Genomic DNA, 20,775 nt, shown 5'->3' with positions numbered 1-20,775 from the left:
AACCATCAGTAAGCATCATATGCAATGGGGAAAAACTGGAACCTTTCCCAGTAAGATCTGGAGTGAAGCAAGGTTGCCCACTATCACCATTATTATTTAATATCGTATTAGAAACACTAGCCTCGGCAATAAGAGTCGAGAAAGATATAAAAGGAATTAGAGTAGGCAATGAGGAAACCAAACTATCACTCTTTGCAGATGATATGATGGTATACCTAGAGAACCCCAGAGATTCTACCAAAAAGCTATTGGAAATAATTCATAATTTTAGCAAAGTAGCTGGCTACAAAATAAATCCCCATAAATCCTCAGCATTTTTATACATCACCAACAAAACCCAACAGCAAGAGATACAAAGAGAAATTCCATTCAGAATAACTGTTGATACCATAAAATATTTGGGAATCTATCTACCAAAGGAAAGTCAGGAATTATATGAGCAAAATTATAAAAAAGTCTCCACACAAATAAAGTCAGACTTAAATAATTGGAAAAATATTAAGTGCTCTTGGATTGGCCGAGCGAACATAATAAAGATGACAATACTCCCTAAACTAATCTATTTATTTAGTGCTATACCAATCAGACTTCCAAGAAAATATTTTATTGATCTAGAAAAAATAACAACAAAATTCATATGGAACAATAAAAAGTCGAGAATCTCAAGGGAATTAATGAAAAAAAAAATCAAATGAAGGTGGCCTAGCTGTACCTGATCTAAAATTATATTATAAAGCAGCAGTCACCAAAACCATTTGGTATTGGCTAAGAAATAGATTAGTGGATCAGTGGAAAAGGCTAGGCTCACAAGACAGAATAGTCAACTATAGCAATCTAGTGTTTGACAAACCCAAAGCCCCTAACTTCTGGGAAAAGAATTCAATATTTGATAAAAACTGCTGGGATAATTGGAAATTAGTATGGCAGAAATTAGGCATGGACCCACACTTAACACCATATACCAAGATAAGATCAAAATGGGTCTATGACCTAGGCATAAAGAACGAGACTATAAATAAATTAGAGGAACATAGAATAGTTTATCTCTCAGACTTGTGGAGGAGAAAGAAATTTGTGACCAAAGATGAACTAGAGACCATTACTGACCACAGAATAGAAAATTTCGATTACATCAAATTAAAAAGCCTTTGTACAAATAAAACTAATGCAAACAAGATTAGAAGGGAAGCAACAAACTGGGAAAACATTTTCACAGTTAAAGGTTCTGATAAAGGCCTCATTTCCAAAATATATAGAGAACTGACTCAAATTTATAAGAAATCAAGCCATTCTCCAATTGATAAATGGTCAAAGGATATGAACAGACAATTTTCAGAGGATGAGATTGAAACTATTACCACTCATATGAAAGAGTGTTCCAAATCATTATTGCTCAGAGAAATGCAAATTAAGACAACTCTGAGATACCACTACACACCTGTCAGATTGGCTAAGATGACAGGAAAAAATAATGATGAATGTTGGAGGGGATGCGGGAAAACTGGGACACTAATGCATTGTTGGTGGAGTTGTGAACGAATCCAACCATTCTGGAGAGCAATCTGGAATTATGCCCAAAAAATTATCAAAATGTGCATATCCTTTGATCCAGCAGTGTTTCTATTGGGCTTATATCCCAAAGAAATACTAAAGAAGGGAAAGGGACCTGTATGTGCCAAAATGTTTGTAGCAGCCCTGTTTGTAGTGGCTAGAAACTGGAAAATGAATGGATGCCCATCAATTGGAGAATGGCTGGGTAAATTGTGGTATATGAATGTTATGGAATATTATTGTTCTGTAAGAAATGACCAGCAGGATGAATACAGAGAGGCTTGGAGAGACCTACATGAACTGATGCTAAGTGAAATGAGCAGAACCAGGAGATCATTATACACTTCGACAACGATATTGTATGAGGACATATTTTGATGGAAGTGGATTTCTTTGACAAAGAGACCTAAGTTTCAATTGATAAATGACGGACAAAAGCAGCTACACCCAAAGAAAGAACACTGGGAAACGAATGTGAACTATCTGCATTTTTGTTTCTCTTCCCGGATTATTTATACCTTCTGAATCCAATTCTCCCTACGCAACAAGAGAACTGTTCGGTTCTGCAAACATATATTGTATCTAGGATATACTGCAACATATCCAACATATAAAGGACTGCTTGCCATCTAGGGGAGGGGGTGGAGGGAGGGAGGGGAAAAAAAAAATCGGAACAGAAATGAGTGTAAATATAATGTAATTATTAAATAAAAAAATTTAAAAAAAAAAAAAAAAAAAAAAAAGAAAAATCCCTGTTGATACCCTTTTACCATTTATCACCCAGAGAATTTCTCTTATTTTTATAACTCTGACTCACTTCCCCTATGTATTTGGGAAGTTAGATCTTTATCAGAGACATATAAAATTTTTCTCCCAGTTTCCTGTTTGTCTTTTAATTTTGGATGCATTTTGTTTGTTTAAAAAAAAAAAAAGCTTTTTAATTCATATGCTCAAAATTATCTATTTTATTTCCTGTGATTCTCTTTATCTGTTGTATGGTTTTAAACTTTGCTCTTATCCATAAGTACATTTCTCCAAAGTAATCATATTACCCTATATATCTAACAACTATTTGAGTTTATATGTATATGGTATGAGACTTGTTTTATGCTTAGGTTCTTCCAAATACCCTTCCACTTGTTCTAGCAGTTTTGTCATGTAATGGGTTTTTAACCACAAAAGCTTAATTAATTCTTTATGTTTATCAAGCACTAGATTATCATGATCATTTTCTATTAGAGGCTGCATTCCCAAGTTATTGCACCAATCTACTCGTCTGTTCCTTAGACATTAACTTATTACTTTTGTTATTACTATTATGTAATACTAGTTTGAAATCTGGAACTTCTAGGCCTCCTTCTTACATATATTTTTCATTGATACTTTTGATATTCTTGATTTCTTGTTCTTCCATGTGAATTTTTTCTTTTCTTTTTCCCTTTTTATTTTCCCCCAGTTACATGAAAAACAACAATGCATTTAGCAATACATGCACATTCATTTTTATATAATTCCATGTGAAATGTTGGGAGAGAAAAATCAGAACAAAAGGGAAAAATCATGAGAAAAAACCACAAAACAAACGTGAGCATAGGATTTATGTCTTCATAGTTCTCTTTTTGGATGCTGATGGCTTTTTACAACCAAAATTATTGGTATTGCCTTGGATTACTGAACCACTGAGAAAAACTGAGTCTGTCATAGTTGTCATAGTTGATTATTTCACAATCTTACTGTTATTATGTACATTGTTATCCTGGTTCTGCTTATTTCACTCAGCATTAGTACATGTTGTTGGAATCCTTACAAACTGCTAACTAATTAGAGTTGATCTGATCTTACAAGAAGATGTTTTGGGCCAGAATTTGAAACAAGGTACTAAGTAGAACTAATTAGTACAATGCTTGTGTTTACACCTTTATTCATCGGAGTTCACAAGTATGCCAGATTCACAAAGTAAACTTTGTAACATGGTGAATTCACACCTCCCTTAAAGCTCTTAGGGCCAGAGAGCACTATGGGAGAAAACCCATAATCCCATTCTCTCAGAAGAGTCAGATATAAGGCCAGTGATGATCTATTCCAGATCTATTCCAGAATATATTCCACTTGGCTGGCTGGTCGCAGAAGAAGAGTTTTCAGAGGATAAAGCTACGAGTGGAGAGTTCAGTGGACAACCAGATTCATCTTCATCTCACATCACTGTAGTTGGTGGCTGGGCTCCTGCACCTCCCCCACTGAGACCAAGCTGGTCTGAAAGACTCACCAGAAAGCTAGCTGAGCCCCAAGTGAAGAAGACAAGAGATTCATTCCATCTCTGTGCTGGTTGGAGGCTGAAGAAAGCAGAGGCAGAGGCTAAAGGACAGAATCTTTGGATTTGGAGATATTTGGAGGGCTCTAAGCTAAACAGGCTGTGTTTTGAGAAGAACAAGAACCCCACATTGGGCGCCAAAATGTTGGAGTTCAAATGTTGGAGTTTTTGTTCTTCTCAAAACGCAGTCAGGTGATACAAGTTCAGATCTTTTATTGTCTCTAATATAGCCTGGTTAGCATAGAGGCCTCTCTCTCTCCTTGGTTCTAAGAGCTCTTGCAATTTTGTCTTTTGCTTCTGCCTCTGCTTTCTTCAGCCTCCAGAGCCAGCACCAAGTTGAATCTGTCTTGCCTCGGAGAGAGGGCTTCTGGCGTAATTCTGCTGAAATCTCCCAAAGTGCTCTGTGTCTGCACCAGAGTGCTCCTCTCCAATCCAGCTGAACTCTCTTCTGCCACAAGCCAGCCAAGTGGAAAATATTCTGGAATAGATCTCTCTTCACTGGCCTTATATCTGACTCTTCTGAGAGAATGGGATTATGGGTTTTCTCCCATAGTGCTCTCTGGCCCAAAGAGCTTTAAGGGAGGTGTGAATTCACAAAGGTACAAAGTTTACTTTGTGAATCTGGCAAACTTGTGAACTCCGATGAATAAAGGTGTAAACACAAGCATTGTACTAATTAGTTCTACTTAGTACCTTGTTTCAGGTTCTGGCCCAAAACATCTTCTTGTAAGATTAGATCAACTCTAATTAGTTAGCAGTTTGTAAGGATTCCAACAGCCTTTTTTTCAGCTTGTCCATCTTTTTAATTTTTTTTTTACAAAATAATAATATTCCACTACTTTCATCTACCATAACTTATGCAGCCATTCCTTGATTAAGGGATATCTACTCATTTTTCCAGTTCTTTGGAAAACTACTACAAAAAGAGCTGCTATAAACACTTTTTGCATGTGGGCCCTTTCCCCTCTTTTATAATTTTGTAGGGATATAGACTCTGTAATGGCACTGCTACATCAAAGGGTATCAACACTTTCATAGCCATTTGGGCATAGTTCCAGATTATAGAATGAGTTGGATAATTTCATAATAGCACAAACAATGGTTTAGTGTCCCAGTTTTCCCACATTATCTCCAATATTTATCATTATCTTTTACTGTCATCTTAGCCAATCTGATGGGTGTGAGATAGTACCCTAGAGTTGTTTTAATTTGCATTTCTTATGTCTTGCATTTCACAGTCTCTAGAAATTGTATTTCTCAATCACTCAATAGGGATTGAAAGCATTTTTCATATGTCTACAGATACCTTTAATTTCTTCATCTGAAAATTATCTGTTCATATACTTTGATCATTTATCAATTGGGGAATGGCTTGTATTCTAATAAATTTGACTCAGTTCTTTATATATTTTAGAAATGAGGTTTTTAATTGTTTTTTCAATATTTTTCCAAGTTATATTCAAAACAAATTTTTAAACAGTTGTTTTTAAGATTTTTGAGTTCTAGGTTCTCTCCCTTATCCTCACCCACAATTATGAAACTACATGTGAAGTTATACAAAATGTTTCCATAAAAGTCAAGTTGTGAAAGAAAGTGTAGATCTCCCATCCTAACAACACTTAAAAACCCTCAGGACAAATTAAGTTAAAAAGAGAGAAACAGAGAATGCTTCAAATAGTATTCAGATATAATCTGTTCCTTCTCTGGGTATAGAGAATTTTTCATTATAAGTCCTTCAGAGTAGTTGTAGATGATTATACTATTGAGAATAACAAAGTAATTGACAGCTGGTCATCCTAGAGCATTGCTATTACTTTGTATACAATATATTTTACTTTGTTCATGGAGGAACTGTAAGCCAGAAACAATTCCAAGTTTTTTTTTTCCTTGAGAGCATCATTTCCCAGAGAACAACAATATTCTTTCACAAACATATACCACAGTTTATTGAACCATTCCCCAATTGATGGACAGCCTCTCAATTTCTAAATTTTTGTGTCCTGAGAAGAGAGCTACTATGATTATTTTTTGTACAATACATTTTTTGTATTTTCCAAATCTATTTTGGTATTCATGCCTAGTAATAGTATTATTAGGTCAAAGGATGTGCATGAAATTGCAGCCATTTGGGCACAGATCAAATCTTCTGACCATTTATCAATTGGGACATGGCTCTTAATTTTAATAATTTGCCTGTGATTCTAGAATATCAGGATCATTTTCATTGATAATTTCTTGAAAGATGGTGTCTAGGCTCTTTTTTTGATCATGACTTTCAAGTAGATCAATAATTTTCAAATTATCTCTCTTGGGATCTGTTTTCCAGGTCAGTCGTTTTTCCAGTGAGATGTATCATTTTTTTCTAATTTTTTCATTTGTTTCGGTTTTGCTTCATTGTATCTTGATTTCCCATAAAATCATTAGCTTCCATTTGCTCAATTCCATTTTTAAGGGATTATTTTCCTTAATGAGGTTTTGTACCTCCTTTTCCAATTAGTCAATTTTGCTTTTTAAGGCATTAATCTCTTCATTAATTTTTTTGTATTTCCTTTTGTACCTCTCTGCCATCTTAACTCCATTTCTAGAAGTTCCCATATGAGTTTTTAATGAAAAAACTCTATAAAATACTTGTTTGGTTGATATGATTCTAAATAAGTAAATTCACTTATATAAAATTTTTTTTTTGTATATTTGCTCTGCTTAGTCATGAACAATATTTTCCCAGTTGTTTAGACCCCTATTTGTGTAAAGAGTTTTACAATTGTGTTCATATAATCCCTGGGTTTGTCTCAATTATTTTATATCATCTACAGCAGGGATCCTCAAACTTTTTAAATAGGGGGCCAGTTCACTGTCCCTCAGACTGTTGGAGGGCTGGACTATAGTAAAAACAAAAAACTTTGTTTTGTGGGCCTTTAAATAAAGAAACTTCATAGCCCTGGGTGAGGGTTGATAAACATCCTCAGCTGCTGCATCTGGCCCGCAGGCCGTAGTTTGAGGACCCTGATCTACAGTTATTTCAAATGGAATTTTCCTATTGCTTATTGCTGAATTTTGGTGGTAGCATATAGAAATGGATTATTTTTATATCCTGCCCCTTTGCTACAGTTATTTCAACTAGTTTTTAGGTGATTTTCTAGAGTTTTCTAAGTGTAATATCATATTATCTGCAAAGTGATAGTCTTATTTTTTCATTGCCTATTTTTATTCCTCAATTTCTTTTTTTTTTATCTTATTGCTATAGCTAGCACTTCTAGTATATTTCTGAATAATATTGGTGATAGAGAACATCCTTGCTTCACTCCTGTACTCACTGACAAGGCTTCTATCTTATCTCTATTACAGATAATTCTTGCTCATAGTTTTAGGTAGATTCCCCCTTATTGTTTAAAGAAAAGTTCCAATTTTTCCTATGCTTTCTAGCATTTTTTTAAAATCAGAAATGGATTTTATATTTTGTCAAAGGCTTTTTCTGCTTCAATTGATATAACCATGATTTTTATTGTTTTTTTTTTACTTATGTTGTCAATTATACTGATAATTTCCCTAATCTTGAAGGTCCCCTGTATTCCTAATATAAATCCCATTTGGTCATAATGTATGTTCGTTATGACATGTTGCTGTAAGCTCTTTTAAAGCATTTTACTTAAAATTTGCGAATTGATATTTATTAGGGAAATTGATCTATAATTTTCTTTCTCTGTTTTTGCTCATTCTGGTTTAGGTTATCACCATCATATTTGTGTCATAAAAGAAATTTGGAAGAGATATTAAGAGACTCAGGCCTGTTTGAAGGCAGTAGGGAAGAACACAAAAAATAAGGGAAAATCTAAGATTCAGTGTGGGACTGAAGAAGGATGAGGGTGGGAGAGTTAGGAAGTATTGAGGTTGCAGTATTTGAAGAGGATTGATCAAATGCACAAATAGAGAGGTAAACTTTGGTAAAGAGAAATATTTGAATTGTAGAGGAAGTAGAAGCTACAGATTTAAGGAGGCTTAATAAAGACAAAAATGAACGTAATAGCATAGTCTTTAATAAATCTGTACATTGTAGCTACTGGAGTAAGGATTCATTATGTGACAACTGATAGGAAAAATTAGAAAATAATCTGGCAGAAATTAATTACCTTTGTACCAAGGTAAAATTCAAATAGAGGAATTAGATAAAAATGATCACATTTTAAATAAAGAAAAAATTGCATTTTGAAACAAGGGATAGGGGGAAAATTCATGACCAATCAAGAAATAGAGAATATAACAAGGAGACAAAATGGGAAATTTTAATTATATGAAATCAGTTTTTGCATAGAGAGAACAGTATTGTTAAAATTAGAAGAAAAAGAGTTAACTGGGAACAGTATCAGGTGATCAGTTAATAAAATAATGACACTATAAAAACAAACCAAAAAAACTTTGAAAAATTTAAGAATTATGATTAACACAATAACCAGCCATGACTCCAGAAGATTGATGATGAATCATGTAACTGATTTCATGTTATAAGCCATATTCAAGATATAGAATAAGACATTCTTTTTTATACATGGCTAGTGTGAGAATTTATTTTGTTTTATTTTGTACATTTGTTACAAAATTTTCTTTTTTTGCCTTTTCAGTTTGTTATGCTTGGGAGAAGCACTAGAGATAAGTTTTTTAATGCATAAAAGAAAATAGAGAATAAATGCCAGAAAAAATCACATGGAAGCAAAACAACTTTGAAAGTTTCTTATTAAATTTGTTATGTTTAAAAAGAAAAGCAATCAGGGCCGCTAGGTAGTGCAGTGGATAGAGCACCAGCTGTGAAGTCAGGAAGACCTGAATTCAAATGTGACTTCAGACTTCTAACACTTCCTAGCTGTGTGACTTTAGGCAAGTCACTTAATTCCAATTGCCTCTGCAAAAAAAAAAAAAAAAAAAAAAAGAAGAGGAAGGAAGGAAGGAAGGAAGAAAAAAGAGAAAGAAAGAAAAGCAATCTATACATTGTAGAGACTTAAAGTGTCATTTAGTCTTTTTTTTTCCTATTCTCTGTATTTATTATTGTCATGTTCATAATAAAAATAATTTTAATTTTAGAAAAGAAAACTGAAGAATTGGGAGGTTTTGGAACTTAAGAAAGCATTATTATGAATGTTGAATGATCTCTAGGATAAGAATTTTATTATTATTATTATAGTTTTTTATTGACAAAACATATTCATGGGAAATTTTTCAACATTGACCCTTGCAAACACTTCTGCTCCAACTTTTCTCCTCTTTCTCTCTACCCCCTCCCCTAGATGGCAGGCAGTCCCATACATGTTAAACATGTTAAAGTATATGCTAAATACAATATATGCATACATATTTATACCGTTCTCTTGTTGCACAAGAAAAATCGGATCTAGAAAGGTAAAAATAACCTGGGAAGAAAAACAAAAATGCAAGCAAACAACAGCAGAAAGAATGCAAATGCTATGTTGTGGTCCATACTCATTTCCCAGTGTTTTTTTGATGGGTTTAGCTGGTTCTGTTTATCACTGATTAATTGGAACTGATTTGGATCCTCTTATTGTTGAAGATTGCCACTTCTATCAGAATTGACCGTCATATAGTATTGTTGTTGAAGTGTATAATGATCTTCTGGTTTTATTCATTTCATTTAGCTTCAGTTCCTGTAAGCCTCTCCAAGCCTCTCTGTATTCATCCTGCTAGTCATTTCTTACAGAACAATAAAAAACAGGATAAGAATTTTAGAAGAAGATAATGAGTCAAGTGCTGAACTTCTTGAGAAAGAAAGATAGGGGGACCTAGTATTCAACAGCTACTATGATATGAATTGAGTAGACAATTTTGATCAAGTAAACTTCAAAAAAGGGGAAGTTGTTAAGTACTTATAGTAAACAAGCATTTGAAGATGTCTATTATGGAACAGGGACATTCTCTGAAGGACTGGTATGTTAGGTGGTGTGTAAAAAGGTACAGCCAATGATGACCTGGGTGACTAAGGATATAGTGTCTTTAAGTGGGAAGCAAGGACTCAATGAGAGTGGATAATATGAGAGAAAAAGATTGGAATAAAGGAAAATTGTCACTTTGGAATAGAAATTCTGGAGAACCCACAAAAGGGCTAAGTGAGCTTGCTATGGATGGATTAGGGTTAAGGAGGGTAGGAACAAAAGGGTGAAGGTGGTAGTAAGGCATGATTTTCTCATATGTGGTCACCAATTGATGACAGATGAATTGTAATATTCACAATCTCTATAAGGTGTTATAGAAAGTTCAATGCCAGGCAAAGGTTGCCCACAGTCTGCTCCTAAATTGCTTCTCCTCCTTTAGGGTGACGAGGCAAAGGGTATACTAGAGCCCAACTTATTAAACTATGTATGGTTCATGCTGCTATATAGGATCTTGTACTGAGTGTAGAGATTGCAAAATTGTGATTTATTATTAGTAAATATTTGTTATGTATACCTATTGTTATATATCTGTTGTTATATATAACACTATTATTTATTGAGAACTCATTCTGTGTGAAATATTCTACTAATTTCTGGGAATCCAGAGCTGAAAAATATATTCATTGTCCTTAAAATTCCTATAATCTAATGGAAGAAATTAAACAAGTATAAAATTAATGTAATACTAGGTGAATATGAAAAAAGTCCAGAGAAAGAATACTTTTGGTTTGGGGTTTGGGATTTGGTTTTGTTTTGGTTTTTTTGGCAATTTCTGTGTTCTCATTTCTAAGTATTGTGATATGTATGATTATTTTAGTCTGTCATAGGATCAATATGTGATGCAGTAGGATTCTGAATAAGAACAGTTTTAATGCTGATAGAGAATTGCATTGTGAGAACAGAAATTTGTATGATATAGATCAGAATATTGACTGGGTCCAGGGAAGAAGAAATTCTGAAATTGCTATGGAAGTTACAAAAGAATAAAATCAAATAATTTTCATGGAAAACAGATAAAATTTCATGAAGATTTATATAATCACAGTAATTTTTTGGTGGTTCTTCAAACATTTCAGTACTTGTACTTTTCACCAAAAGTTAAAATGCATAAAAAATAAATTTAAGGCATTGCTTTTCAAGATTTCTGATTTGTACACTAAAACTAAGTAATGAATGGGATTTAGGGAAAGGAATATCTTACCATTATTTTTATAACTTTCTTAACTAATATTTAATACTATTATAATTGTTAATGTATCACTTTTCTTTTTTCCTTGTAGGAAAAATTAGATATAGGGATAAAAAAAGAAATAGATGGTATGGGAACATCAGAAATAAAGTATGGTGATTCAGTGTGCTACATACAACATGTAGATACAGGCCTCTGGCTAACTTACCAATCTGTGGATGTGAAATCTGTAAGAATGGGATCAATACAACGTAAGGTAAGATTATATTAAAAGGCATCTTATATTGCTTTGCATGACAAATTACATGGTAGACTATATTAGCTATGGCTCCAGTGTCTTATTTATCATTGTTTATTGTATCTCCTGTTGATAGGTCAGATACCACTATCATAAATTCTTTATCACAATCTGATTCTTTTAATATTTGAATTGTATTACAATTATTAAGTTAGGTTTTTATACCTCCATTTTGTTGTTGTCAAATATAGCCCCTTTTTAGTTGACTCTAAAATAAAAAGGAGTATTCCAAGAATACTAGGGGAAATTGTGTCAACACAATGTTGTAGAGGGCTGGAATCTGGAGAAGTATACTTGAAACAAGGTGTTAACTCAATGGAATTGATGAGATAATCGTTCTCTAGTTCACATATATCTAGTATGATATAGATATAATCACTTTAGTTTGATATAATGATATAATCACTCTAGATTATCTTATACTCAGTATACTATAATGATGTCATTATAATAGGGTATTTAAGGGCTTAGAGAACTGGGGACAAAGTCAGACTCAAACTGAGACTGGTTGAGACTGGCAGACTGGAAGACTGCTGAAAGAGACTGGGTCAGACTGAGACTGGGTCACACTATGATAGACACAGACTGTGAAGGAGACAATAAAGACTACTTTAGACTCTATTCTTGTCCATCCTGACAATGGTGATTATCCTGCTCGAGACCAAAGTGCTTCCAGAGGACCTTCAGAAAGCTAGCCCGAACATTACACAATGTAATTATTATTAAAGCCAATTAAGAAAATATATATATATCTTTGCCTTTAGCAAAAAAATATACCACAAGTATCTTAGGTAGATGAAATTTCTGTTACTACTATAGCATCTTTCCTTTGTGAAATTTGTGACATACTTCCAGATTTGTCATTTGATTTTCTGATATTTGGATTGGCCATTGTTTTCTCTTATCACAATATCATTTATTTTATGTCCTCTATCTCCATTCAACTGTTACCTGTTTTATTCCAAATTGTAGTTCATAGATTTCCTATATGAATATATAATCTTGGTCTAGAATGGTACTCTAGTCTCATTTTTTTATCTAATCTGATCTTTCCACTAAGGTATACCTTCCATTGCTACATTTCAAACTTGAAGTTCAAATTACCAGTTCTTATTGGTCTATGATGTTAAATTTAATTACTTGTAGTAAGATGTCTATTTCAGTATGATTTTTACCATATTTTTATTTATGTTTTGATATCTGAATTCATTAATATTATTGTAAGCTTTTTTATTCTTTTGTGAATTATTATTCCTCTTTACTGATAGTTATCCTGAGTTAGAATTTTTTACTCTGTGTAGCATCTGGCAAAGTGGAAACATGTAGATTGTTTTCTCCTTTCCCTCTACTTTTAAATTTAAATCTTGGTTGATCAGATATGCAAAACTTCAAATAGATTTCCTTTTTAGACTCCATCCTGTAATGACCGCGTATTTAAAATCAGCCTGAGTCAGGAATTCAGGTTAAGGGAAAAATCTTCAATCTTTATTAAAGTGAAGAGGTCAAAAAAGATTGCGATAGCAATATGGGCAAGAAGGATTATATACTTTCATATTGTATAGTACCAAATATAGCTGATGTACATCAGATGGTCATGTAGACATGTGCTGATATGTGTGCTCATAAGCAGTGCATATGCACTTATATTTACAAATTAATAAGGGCATACTTAGGCTATATAATACTTGTATGTATATTCACCAACAGTTTCCATGGATTCAATTATCATCTCTCATCAGACGATAAGAGTTAGCCCTAGACTCTCTCTCCTGAGCTCCACTTCTAGATTAACAACTGCCTGTTGGATATTTTGAACTGTGTCTACTTATAGACAACCCAAATCCAACAGGTTAAACAGATATCATTTTACTTTGCTGAAAATCTAATCCCCTTTGGTACTTAACTATATTTGTTTCCATCCTTGTGGTCATCCATATTTGCACCTTAGGAGTTCTCTTCAACTTCCCATTTTCCTCATTTAATATAAACATTCAATTGAGCTAGATGGCACAGTGGATAGAATGCTAATAAAAGATATCTTCTTTTTGTTATTCCATATAGATTATGTGCTGTAGGTAAAGAGGCCTTCATCAGAATTTGATTATAAAAACACAGTTGTTTTTTTCTCATGTTCACCTTAATATTTTAGCTTGGGGATACTCAGTTGTTAAAATGAATCAGCTCTTGGGGGGAAGTGACTTGTTTTTTCTTGATATTTGACTAGGGGTTTGTGATATACTTTTTAAAACTCTGCATAGTCTCATTCTTCTGTAGGTAGGAAATGTCACATTTATTTATTTTACTCATTGCTCTTTTGTTTCAGGCTATCATGCACCATGAAGGCCATATGGATGACGGCTTAAATTTATCCAGATCTCAGCATGAAGAATCACGCACGGCACGAGTAATACGTAGCACAGTCTTTCTTTTCAATAGATTTATAAGGTGCATTTCCTTTTGAATTATTTTATTTAGATTTTTTTTCAAATTGAAGAGATTTGGAATCATGCTATGTTGACCTTAATCAACATAGTAAGAAGACAAATGTGTTGGGATAAATCCAATAGCACTTTGGAAGCTAGTTGAATAGACTAAGAGGTACACTAGGATATTTAGAATTGGAGCAAACTGTAATTTTTTACACAGTGCTGCTCAATTCCTCCTAACAGTACAGCCAAATGAATTTTAGCTCACTATAGTTCACTCACTTTTAGTTCACTATACTGCTCAGACTTAGAGTTTCTGAATGAACTTGAAAATATAAAAAATTTGGAAATTATTATGAAATTCATCCTGGAGTGAGCAGATATGAATATTTTAATTTACATTTAAGAAAAAAATCTACAAAAAATGAACAACCCAAGTTCAAATTCTAATCTGTAAAAACTCTACAAGCTTCAAATATAGAAACTAAATCAATGTGATTTAAATGTCAGAAATAATACCTTAACAATATACAAGAGAGGAGTGAATGGATTTTTGTCATTGCCTAACTAAATTCATGAAGTACTAGCTCTAGATATTTTTAACATCTAGTTTAGAAACTGACTGTGCACCCAAGTCCATGATGTTATGATTAAAAGATTATGTCTGAAAGCCAAAAGACTCAGACTCTTCTTATGAAAAGAGAAAACCACAAGGAAGGTTATTTGGGGGTAGGGTGGGGATATGATATATTTTTCTTTATCCCTGAGTACAAAGAGTTCATAGCATATAGTAGACTCATAATAAATATTTTATTTTAGATTTTTTCATTTAAATCAATATATGCTACTTAGAAGCTCTTGATATTTCTGGGTTTTCTGTTAATTATGCCATATATTTAATGGCATAATATTCATAAAAAATGAACTTCCTTTTATAAAATCTCAGGAAAGCTATATGTTTTAGTTTGTTTTTTTTCGTACCAGTGGCTTACATTTATAGAACCATTGTTTCAGGATACGTATAAGTAAGGGAAAAACCTTAAAATAGCTAGCTTTCTTAAAGCTCACAAAATTCTCCAACACCCTACTACTACCAGCTACTCATTACCAGCCCTTGATTAATATTGAGGGGCATTCAGTAACTTTTAAACTCTGAAGAAATCATTTAATCATTTTCATAAATATTGTATTGCTCAAATAAGTGTTATATTATCACATAGTTACTGAAGTTTACTAAGTGATAGAGTGATTGCATTAAAATGTTCAAGCCTTCCTATCTTATTTCACATTATTATAGTAGTATAGACATAAATATAGATATAGATACACACACATATATATTTTTTTTTATGCCATGGTTTATAGAGTTCTTTTTTCACAGCAAGTATTTAGTATAAATTTTATTATGTCAATTTTATAAATGAGGAAAATGATTTCCTTAGGTCAGAGAATAAAGTGACTCCTGGTCACATAGCTACTAAGCATATGAACCACATTTTTTTATTCTACACCTAGTATTTTTTCCATTTCTTATATAGTATCTTTTAAGATTTTTATCAACAAAAAAAAATATTATTTTATCTATATTGAAAGTGGAAGTGCTTCACTATACTAATTGCATTATTATAGTTAACAGATATTGTTTAAGTGTTCACTGTGTTCAAAACATTGTGTCTGAGGATATTAAGACAAAAATGAAATATTCTCTGCCCTCAATGGACTTAAATTTCATGGGCCAGGGAACAACATGAATATATAAAATGTATATACAAAATAACATAAAGAAAATTTGTATAATATCAAAAAGGTAAAATTCTCATGTATTCTTTGTCATTTGCTTGCATAATTAGATTCCCATTGACTAAAAGAAATACTATTTCTCATCTACAAAATTAAGGGATTATCTTAGATGTTTTTTAAGATCTCTTTGACCTTGAAATCTATGATTCTATGATGGTACTGCATAGGTTGTTCTTATAATTTTTTAAACTAAGATCACATGCATAGTGTAAGAATTGTGAACTTTTTCATTTTTCATTTTTCTTTATTTTACAAATATAAATTAACAAAAGATGAATAAGGTGGTTGACATTTATTTTATTGGGTTTTTTAATTTAAAAAAATCTTCTTTGAATTGCCCATAAGAATGAGTTTAATATAACTCTCCATCTTCTTTCTGTATTTGTATTGGCTGTCCCCAATGCTTGGAATTCTCTCCCTCCTCTCTTCTGTCTCTTAGATTCCCTGGCTTCCTTCAAATCTCAGGTCGCATTCTACCTTCTTCAAGAAACCTTTCCTAGTTCCCCCAGCTGCTTTCCTATCCAAGATTACTTCTTAATCTACTTTGTATGTATCTTATATGTACCTAGTTATTTATGTATTTCCTCTCTTATTAGAATTTGAGTTCCTTGAGTTTCCGTTATGACCTTTCTTATATCCCCAGTGCTTAGAATTGTGCTTGGTCCTTAATAAGTCCTTAATAAATGTTTTTGATTATGTGATCATTACAGTGGTTATCCTAAGAAAAGTTCCGAGTTTTGAATACATCATTTAATATTCTTCTGAATTTTTGAGTAGTTTTGAATTTTTTAAAGAACATATTTTATAAATATTTTTATTCCTTCCTTAGTTATACTTGGCTATAAACATTTTAAATATTTTCATCTTTAACATCTTAAATGCATGTATTTCTCAATTTTCACAATATAGAGTCCTTATTATTTAAATATTAATATTTTAATTTAAGTGAAAATTTTTAATTTTTATTGGCCACTTATGTGTTGTTAGTGAGCAATTCTCAGTCTTTTTTCTATCCTGACTTTATTTCTCCAAACGGCAGAAGTACCTTATAGTGACATTACCTTCACAGGTTTGCCTATTTTTCAATGGTTTTCCTTACCCAAAATAAATTGTGATACAGGCCTATGGATTTGATTAAAAAAAAAAACCTATTAATTCCTGCTAATATTTTCAATATTTATGGAATCGTTTTACTCTTTCATATTAGTTATATATGCAAATGAACATTTATTCTCTCTCTCCTTGTATAATTATTACTCTAAACTTGCTCAGAAGGAGAAACAACTTTTTTCTGATGTATTACTTATGAAAACAACTTTGAGCAAAAGAATTAAAACATCCTGAGCTTTATTAGATAGATATTACTATGTAATGTCATATCCTCAAATTGATTAAAAGTATAAATCATGGACTTAATTCTTGAATCTCAGTAGAGAATTCTCTACTTCTTATAACATGATTATTCTCCATCTCTAATTTTATCTGTGTAATAGTAAGATGGCAAACTTTCTATCATTAGCAAAGTACCATTTTACTTTTTCTATTTATTCTGCCTTGCTTAGATATATAATGACTTAATTTTAGGGTATACTTTTTTTTAAAAGGTAGTTTTTTAGGATTTTTCACTTGAGAAGCTGCATTTTTTCAAATGGAACAGCATAAAAATGCTCTAATTTATTATTACCTTTTTAGGAATGGATATATGGAAATGATACTAAAATATCAGTTTCCAAGCAAAATACGTTGGAGGAAATTCATATTTCTGAACTGTGTTATACTATTTCACATTTATATTAATCTATGGCTTATAAAATGATTTTCTAAGAATAACTATATTAGGTTTATAAGATTTACATTTTACAAATGAAAAATAATCAGGGCTCAAAAGTATAAGTAGCTTATCACAAAGCTGAAAAGAAGTACAAGTAGGCATTAGGTATTCTTCAGTGTTTAGTTTCCATCATGGATATTTGCAATAAATAACAATATCTAACACATATGTGGCACTTGAATGTATATATATATATATAACTTAGCCTGACATGACAACCTTTTAAGGGAAATTAATGCAGATATTAATATTTCCACTTTATTGATGAGAAACCAAAGTTATGGAGAAGTAAAGTGATTAGTTTGGAGTTTCACTGGTAAGAAAGGGGGGTTAAGTTTTGTATACAAGCCTTCTGATTCTACATCCAGTGTTGTTCACCACATCACATTGCCAAGTCACTTCCCTCATAGTTTCTTCGTTTTTTTTTTTTCATTTTTAAAATGAGGGGATTAGATTGGATATCTTAAAATCCCTTCTAGCTCTAAATTTTAATATATAAATAAAATAAAATGATAATAACTAAGCATCATCTTATAACCCTTGCTCTATATTCTAGCAAGAAATAAAAATACTACTATATCAATAATACTTTTAATCACAGAATTTTAGAATTGAAATTCAATTTACTCCAATTCATACCTGAGAAGCAGTTCCCATTGGAAAATACTTATCATGTAGTTATTCAACTTTTCCTTAAAAATCCCTGGGGAAAAAACAAACTACTTTATCAAAAATAAACCTCTTAGTCAGGCTGTTCTACTTTGGGGTAGTTTTTATTGTTGTAAAGAGCAGCTAATTGGGCCTGGATGCTGGGCCTGGAGTCAGACTCATACTTGTGAGTTCAAATCTGACCTCAGACACTTACTAAATGTGTGATTCTGGGCAAATCACTTAACCCTGTTTACTTTAGTTTCCTCACATGTAAAATTATCTGGAGAAGGAAATGGTGAACTACTTCAGCTTGTCTGCCAACATAATTTCAAATGGGTTCATTCAGATATGAACGGGTTAACAACAAAAAAATCCTCAAATTGATTAAAATCTGCTTTTCTTTATTTGTTATTCTTGGTTCCTCAGTTTGGTTCTCTAGTGGAAAATGGAATAAATATAATATTTTCCCATATGAAGGGCTTTCAAATACCTGTATCTGTATCTATACATCTAGATAGCTATTATGTCCCCACTAGGCTATGTGCTAAGCATCTTGTACTAGACCAAAAGAATATTAAAGGGTTCTATTTTATTTTACTTTTTCTAGAGTGACTCATCAGCTTTGTTTTACTTTTTTATACTCTAGATGAGCAAAAAATTAAAGAAGGTTATTCATATACATTAACAGTAAAATGGAAATTATAATTATTCACATTTATATGGAACTTGAAAGTTGCAAAGTGCCTTTTAAATGTTTTCTCATTTAATTCTCTCTACAATCCAGTAAGTAGTGAGAATATTATTTCTCATATATAGACTAGGAAATAGACTCCTAGAGGTTAATTGACTTCCCTGGGGGATGTAATTAGTAAATAATAAAGCTAGGACTGAAGTCCAAATCTTCTGGCTTCATGTTTAATACTCTAATATATTTGCTTCCAAGAACCAGAAAACATACAGCATAATATTTATTAATTTAATACTTTAAAATAATGCTTATTTCAAATAAATGATGGGAGTTTAATGTATTTTGTATCTTCAGAAAAATGCCATGGTATTATGTTTCTTCCTAAACTAGTACTTTTTAAAAAGCATTTTTAAAAATTACTTTGAATGGAAGTCTATAGCAATAAAAGCTGAGGATACTAGAGAAAATTGTTGTTGATGGAACTTCCTCACTCAGTATCTATAAGATGACAGTTATTTGAGACCTCCATATATTTTTAAACTCTTGATAACAACATAAAGGGCTATTGTGGATTGTAACTGTTTTTGTCCAGATATTTAGATATAGTGAATCTCTATGTGCATGATTCATGACCTTATGATAGTTTGTGGGGTTCTTTTGCTATTTTATCATCCATAATAAGTTGCTTTTCTGTGATCCTCAACAGTCTTAGTCTTGTATCCTTTTCTATTTTCTTTCTACTTTTTTCTCAATTGGTACCCCTTTGGGTATAATCATCTATCTTCTATGCTAATGACTTCAATATCTCTATATTAAAATATAGTCTTTCTCCAGATTTATACTTGCACCTCTTCATTTACTTCCAATGGAAGTGTCATAATGTCTCAAACCTAATATGTCCAAAATTAAGTTTCGAGTCACCCTCAACCTCAATCCTCTTCTACCATTACCAATTATATTAAAATATCTTCTGCTGAATGGATATATATTCTGTTGAAGCATTATAATTTTCCTCTTCACTGAGATTTACAACTTAAATTTTATACTTATCTCTTCATTCTTCTTTATACCATATCAGTGATCTTATCTTTCCATTTTTATTTCTCAACATTTTTCACATCTCCCTCCTTCTCTTTATTGTCATAGCAAGCACCCTAATGCTTGGATTATTGCAATAGCTTTTTAGTTAGTCATCTTGCTTCAAGCCTCTCTTTTTCAGGCCATCTTCTTCCACCTGCCAAAGTTGTTTACCAAAAATGTAAGTCTAACCATGTCACTTCATGAGTAAGAAAATTCCAGTAAATCCCAATTGTCTTTGGAATTTAAAAAAAATGAACTCTTCTTTTTGGCTTTTAAAACTTTTCATAACCCTCTTTCAAACTATTTCCCCAACATTATTATTATATTTTGCTCTCCTTCACATACCCTATGCCAGGCCAGATTTCTTTATTTCCTCCCATATTACTCTATCTATGATTTCCAAATGTTTGTATATTCTATTTCTCAAATGCACCCCTACTCTTATCATTACTTCTTAGAATTCTTTGTTTCCTTCAAAACTCTGCACAAGTACTTTCTTCTACATGAAAATTTCCCTTATCCCCTAGCTTCTAGTGGCTCCATTCAGGCTTGCCCATGTATTTGTTTGTATATATTAATTTATGTACATGTTGTATCTCTTTATAGAATACAAGATATTTAGGTCATTATTTAATTTTTTTTATTGTATTGCCTTCCCTTAACATATTGTATGGCATATTATAGGCATATTATCAATGTTTATTGTTTGGCTCTGTTGCATTGTTGATATGTTTAATAAAGCAAAGGCTATATTCCTCTAGAATTAATGAGTTAGTGTTCTATTTATTATTTATCTTATTGAATGGTTAGTTTTACATGGTATACAGAATTCTGGACCTTGATTCATGAATAACTTGGGTAAAAGGTAGTGTGGTACACTGAAAAGCATATCTGTTCTTGAATTTGAGGACCTCTGTTCACATCTTGCTTCTGATCATTACTATCTGGAGGACTAGAAAAGTCAATTTACCACTCTGTGTTCTCAGTTTCCTCATCTATAAAATAAGGGTTAGG

General features: G+C 32.2%; 1 protein-coding gene across 1 annotated transcript in view; it reads left to right on the top strand.

Moving 5' to 3' along the window:
• Positions 1-20,775, top strand: part of RYR2 (ryanodine receptor 2) — a 522,738-nt gene that overhangs the window by 106,527 nt on the left and 395,436 nt on the right. Inside the window, exons 13-14 of the mRNA XM_051996568.1 lie at positions 11,079-11,243; positions 13,609-13,730. Coding sequence (XP_051852528.1) covers positions 11,079-11,243; positions 13,609-13,730 — 287 coding nt within the window. The remainder of the gene's footprint in view (positions 1-11,078; positions 11,244-13,608; positions 13,731-20,775) is intronic.

The sequence above is a fragment of the Antechinus flavipes genome, chromosome 4, assembly GCF_016432865.1.
Source record: "Antechinus flavipes isolate AdamAnt ecotype Samford, QLD, Australia chromosome 4, AdamAnt_v2, whole genome shotgun sequence".
NCBI classification, from domain to species: domain Eukaryota; kingdom Metazoa; phylum Chordata; class Mammalia; order Dasyuromorphia; family Dasyuridae; genus Antechinus; species Antechinus flavipes.
This window is presented reverse-complemented; position numbering and strand designations above follow the sequence as displayed.